Source organism: Glycine max, chromosome 15 (assembly GCF_000004515.6).
Source record: "Glycine max cultivar Williams 82 chromosome 15, Glycine_max_v4.0, whole genome shotgun sequence".
Classification (NCBI taxonomy): domain Eukaryota; kingdom Viridiplantae; phylum Streptophyta; class Magnoliopsida; order Fabales; family Fabaceae; genus Glycine; species Glycine max.
Window position 1 is genome coordinate 8954087 of NC_038251.2, and position 6000 is coordinate 8960086.

The 6000-nt window shown below is 31.4% G+C and overlaps 1 protein-coding gene across 1 annotated transcript; it reads right to left on the minus strand.

Moving 5' to 3' along the window:
- Positions 1-3287: 3287 nt before the first annotated feature.
- On the minus strand, positions 3288-5183 carry LOC100807096 (uncharacterized). Its single transcript, XM_003547229.4, has 2 exons — positions 4719-5183; positions 3288-4052 (listed from the first exon to the last, which is right to left on the minus strand). Exons 1-2 carry the CDS (start codon positions 5137-5139, stop codon positions 3535-3537), a joined length of 939 nt encoding a protein of 312 aa, XP_003547277.1. The 5' UTR covers positions 5140-5183; the 3' UTR covers positions 3288-3534.
- Positions 5184-6000: the final 817 nt, after the last annotated feature.

The window sequence follows — 6000 nt, forward strand, 5'->3', positions numbered from 1 at the left end:
CATGTCTAAAGAACCCGCATATCGATGCCGTCTTCCTGGCATGGACTGATTCAGTGAAGAGGACTTTGAACTTCATCCTTGAAGTTTGTACTCTTTTCAAGTTTCAAATATTGACATGATAATATTTAATTATAATAGATTATAATGTAATTATTAAAGGAGACTGAATTGTTGTAATGGTCATAGTCATTATCATTATTATTATTGTTTCAGACACAATTATCATTATTATTGTCATTATTAGTAATATCATTATTTTAGCTTCTATTATTATCATTACCAATATTTATTATGATTATTTTCATTATCATTATGATTGTTATCACAATTGCGTGAAGGTAGTGAAAGGTGTGAAAAAGATATTGAAGGATGAAGCTTGAAGGAAAACCTTGGAGGAAAAAAAAAAGGGACAACTAAAAAAGTTTAAAAGTAGAACAAGTTTAGATAAGGATGATAATGGGTAGGATATGAATATAGTACTTACTTCCATACCTGCATTTAAAAATAATATTTGTACCTGGTTTCAAATCCACACACATAATAATTTTAATTTTCATTTTTGTATCTATATATCCATGTGTGTGAGAGAGATTAAGATGTTAATAAACTAATATTAAAGCATTTCTTTTGTTTTAATATGTCATTTTTTATTTTAGTCCCAATAAATTATATTTGTGTTAATTTTAATTCATGGGGATAATCATTTTGACATCATCAAGTGATGATATAACATGATGACATAATCATTTTGTTTGTCATATCATTTTCTTTTGTAACCAATAGTAATTATAATGAAAAAAAAAGAAAAATAAACTTAATTTGGAGGAACTAAAGTGAATTTTTTTTAAGGATGAAAATATAAAAAAAACACTAAATTATGAAATAAAAAATATATTTAATCCTAAATTTTTAAAACTTTTAGGCAATTTTCTTGATCATATATTTTTTCATTTTATATTCTTTTTGAAGTTTTGTTGAGTCATAAGCTTTTGTCTTGTTTATTGTTGTATGGTATGAAAATAAAGGCATCTAAACTACAATTGTTATTGAATAAGGTACTGCATCATAATTACAATACTTACAAAATAATACATTGATATACGGAAGATGTTTAGATAATATTATATTTAAAGTTTTAAGTCTGTTTTTTTCGCAAGCTAAAGTTTTCATTAAAAGTCAAGCATGAGATGCAACTTAGCAAAACACCACAAACTGAAAGTACAAATTGGACAAAATAGAAAGTTGATATCTAAGTGCACTATACCAATCCAAATGGCATCAACCTACCAAAACCCTATTTATGAGTTTGTCTAAGTGATAAAATTCTTTTATGTGATATCTTTTATGGATTCTTATTGAATTAAAAACTATTTTCTTTATAGTTGTGTAATAATAATCTTAAACCAATGCTAATTATCATATCACATGACCATAAAGAAGACAAAAATTTCAACTCAATAAGAGTCATCAAAGGATATTATATGAAAGAATCTCTTAAATTTAAGATAATACAACCATTTTAATTTAAGTTCTAAATACTCGTATAGTTTCTCTTGTCTCACACAACTACAATTACTTCCTTTTGCTGGTGGGTACATATATTCCCCCTTTTGTGACAACAGAATATAACAGAAATGAAATGACTCTCCCAAAGTATAGATTCTCTTGATTGATAAGTTGAGCTTTTATGGGTTTGTCCCCCATAACTTTTTTTACATCTCATCCCCACTTTTTCTTTATTTAATGATATTTCTTTGGCTTGTGTTTCCTTTCAGCTCCAATTAATAGTTGTGTCAACCTGATAGATATTACTTATTTGCGGCTGAGTATTCAAGTCGATCTTTATTAAAAAAAATTAAGCTTTAAACAGATCTTTGTAATCCTCTCTTTTAAATAATCGATCCATCCATCTGCTCTCCTTATTTATCTCTATTGAGGGATATCCATTATTTCTCAATTTTCATTATTGGAATGAGCTCAAGCTTTTGTTGATGTTTGATCAGAGAATGATGAAGACACCTCGAGTTCTAATGATATCAAAGAATTTGATTAAGATATCATGATGTTGTAGAGATGTAAACTTATTGTCAAGAAGAATTAAGGTGGCATTTGGTTTGAATATTTATTCTCTGTTTTTATTTTCAAAATTTATAAAACATATATTAACAAGAAAATATTCTAAGGTGTTATTACATTTTTACTTCTTCAAAAAAGATGAAAAAGGTTGATTTGTTATTTTCAATTTTGAGTCTGTTTTTTAAAATATTTTCTGAATTTTAAACAAACATAATTTTACTCTTATTTCTACTTTCTTTGAAAATAAAAATAAAAAACACTCAAAGCCCTACCTAAGAAATCTTGAATGATCATAGGCTTTTCTTTCCCGTCTTAATTGGAGAGTTTTGAACAACTTGGACCAAAGTAATTGGCCTTAATAGAACAAATGTTGAAACTGATGTGATATTCGTGAGTGATATTGTGACAAATTTTTTTTTTTCTGGTCATAAATGGCAATGTTGAACACCTGAAGTTTTGAGACTGAGTTGGCTGTGGCAATAGAGCAGCTAGCAAAGCATACAGACTCGTACTAGTACTAATTTTTCTTCTTCTTTGGCTTCGATAAAAAAAAGAAATTGCCTAGGAATCATCATCTCATTAAAATTGCAAAATTAAAAAAATAGTAAAAAAAATGATGCATTTAATGATATTAGAATCTGAGAACAATGAAGAACGACTTTTGAATGAAGCAAACTTGTTATTGTGTTGCTTCTGCTGGTGTTCATTATTGAATTTGACGATCTAAACTACTGTAATTAAACTGATTTGAATTAGTTTAATTTATATTTTTCCACTTCAAATTTGAACAAAATAAATTGAAGCATGCATCTAGAGACGAGAATGGTGAAGTGGTACACTCACTATATATGGTCCGCTCACTATACACAGTTATTTCAATTTTAAAGTGAGACTATCTCGATCGTTTTCTTGAAGTGCTAGAGAGTTGAATAATTTATATTGTAATTTAGCTTTTGGTGAATAATTTATCCACATATGCTATACTAGTAGTTTATTCCTGATGATGTGCCACTGCGTGGCGCAATGCAATTCATTTTGGGGGACCACTGGCACTAGGCATAGGAAGTTGGAGGCAGACCAATAAATGTCTTTGCAATTATCTTTCAACTGCTCTCCCAATGCCATTTGGATTGGATTTGAAGGCTGTATATATAGATCCTTTTCCATTTGCCAAGAAAACGATTCTTTATCTTACTGTACAACAATTTTTCTTTAACATTATCTTCCCATATAAATAAAAGAAATGCTAGCATAGCAATGAACCTTGCTTACTAGTTACCACATCTATGATCTACCTATAAGACAAAAACATGCCAGAGCTGTGCATCAAAGAAATTGTTCTCAATTCAGCACTTTTTGAGGCTAAGGCACTTCACAGTTCACACCACCACTCATGAAATCCAATTCCAACCATCAAGAAAAGCACTTCTATACAAAGTATAATGAATATGACTTCAATCATGCACCAAGGTTATCAGAATTAAGCACAGCTGTCAAATGGCCGATTCTGAACCCAGTAATAGTGGCATAAACATCCCTGCAATTGTGTGCTTTAACAGGTCGCACTTCAAATCCCATGGACCTTTTAGGAAACAAAGACTCATCAGAAGACAATGGCAATGATGCCCTTTTAGTTGCAACTGCATTGGTTGTTCGCTTGTAAGCACTGAACCACTTGGCTTGCATGTACATATTTCTCCTCCATGGTGGTATGTGCAGGTTCATTCTTTTCATGGATCCCTTAAGAGCAGTGCACATCAGCCTTGCAACCTGCTTCATCTCTTCCACTTTACCCACAAATATCAATGGGAAAACATCTAGCAAGGAAGAATATTGATCTGTGGGACGAGCTATTTCGAACTTCCCAGCAAGGGAGACTTCAACTATGTAGCGTTTTCCCTTAAAATTGACATCAATGTACTCATAATCACCAGCTGTTAATCTTCCATTTTTCTCCCACTTGGATTTGCAAAGACCTGCATAGAGAGGGGTATATAATTTATTAAACCAAGTTCCATAACTAGATGACCATTTCAATAATATATTATTTTACTACAATATAAGTATAGTATATAACCATATACTTATTGGTATATGCATGCGGCTCATCAATTGGCAACTTGATATGTATGCTATTTTGAACGTAGAAAATAAAAAATAAAAAAAATACTGTACGTGCATCCTGACTGGGGCACATGAGTATGATGAATAACACTTTCCCCTCTCGAACGATCTAGATGTAGAGATAATATAATAGATTAATCAATTTAATGAATTGATCCAAGGAAATAAACCAAAGGAATGGGAATCATTTTTTTTCTTTCTAGCCAACCATTTTGAAATGTGCCAAATTAAATTGATGATCGAGTTGAATCAAAATTAAGCTCATTTAGCTTGGAGCAAGACAAGAAACAAGAGCTAAACGTTAATAAGGTAGGACAAAACTTAGATGTTGTTCTTAAGTATGTTTGGTACTGTTCTCAAATAAAAACTAGAAGAATTTTATCTTAATAATTGATTTTTAATGTAATTCCAATTCTGATGCTAAAAACACATAAGAAACTGTATGTAATTTTTGTTTGAATGCTATAACAAATCAATTATATATAAGGACCATAATATTAGTAGCATGTAATACTAACCAGCATCAAAACCTTTTTCTCTCAACAGAGACATCAACCTGCGTTTGGAATAGTTTCCAACAACAACTCCAAACGCAACTTCAGCCTCTCTCCTAATTTTTTCTTTGTCGTCCCTTTCATCCTCATCATCATCATTCTCATAAAGCAAACTCCGCAACATTTCCCTCTTCTCCGAATAAGACCACTCAGTTTTTTCAAACTCTTCTTCATCGTGACCTTCACGAACATCACCAACTTCTTCTTCTTCTTTTTCTCCGGTTGTTGCCTCGTTCTTCTCCATGAAAGACTTCACGAGATCAGACAAATCGGTCAAACTCTCCGGCGAGTGCTCGCTGCCGCTGCTCTCGCAGAGCCCCACACGTGCCACATCAGCGTCAAACGCCGCCGCCACTCTCTGAAACCTCACTGGAATCCTTGCCATATCTAAAAGAAAGAATACTATGCAATATGCATCACTGTCACATTTTTCTATTATATATATCTTTTGTCTTATGTTGCGAGGTGTTGTGCATGCAGATGCTTGTGTTGTGTTTGTTTTGTTGTTTGTAGAAGAGGCCAGGTTCAATGAACTTCAAATAAGCGTCTATATTCATTGAATCAAACTCAGATTTTGCCACGTGCAGAAGTCTGGGATGAATTTAAGTTGTATTAGACATGATAAAGTAAAAAAAATAAGGTAATACTATAATATAATGTGATTTTATTAGATTTGTTGCAAGTAATTAATGTATGTGCTGTATATAAGTATGTATCAATTTTTATATGGTATCTTAAAAGTTAAAATAATTAAATTTGAGGCTGCTAATATCTATCATACTCTTTTTTAGCTGATGTGCATTCGTAAAATATTCCAAAATTTTAAGACAAAAATATCCTATTGGCCTATTCATTTAATTGATTTTTTTAGAACTGTTATAGTTATTTTAAAAGGAATAAAGAAAGCATTTCTCTCTCCTTCCTCATCTCAGCCATCTCTCCTTTCCATTATTCATGCAGCATATCTTGTAAACTCTAAATTGAATTAATGTTTACAACAATAATCTCAAGACAGGTCTCTCTCTCTCTTCTGTATGTACGTGTCTTTGTGAGAATTAAACGGATTCAGTGTTTGGGTTCCGTTAATTTATGCTTTGTAGAGTTTAGCCTTGATATATTGCTCTAAAAATTCACTTTTTGGTTTCCAGATTTGAGGCTTCATTCCACAAGGAAACTAGTGAACCAAAGCAATGATATTTTTTTTTTATGATATTCTCCTTGTGCTATACCTTAGTAGGTATATTAA

Coding starts and splice junctions, on each gene's coding strand:
- LOC100807096 (XM_003547229.4), bottom strand. CDS start 5,139: ATGGCAAGGATTCCAGTGAGGTTTCAGAGAGTGGCGGCGGCGTTTGAC. Junction 4,053..4,718: donor AGAAAAAGGTTTTGATGCTG/GTTAGTATTACA, acceptor CTCTCTATGCAG/GTCTTTGCAAATCCAAGTGG.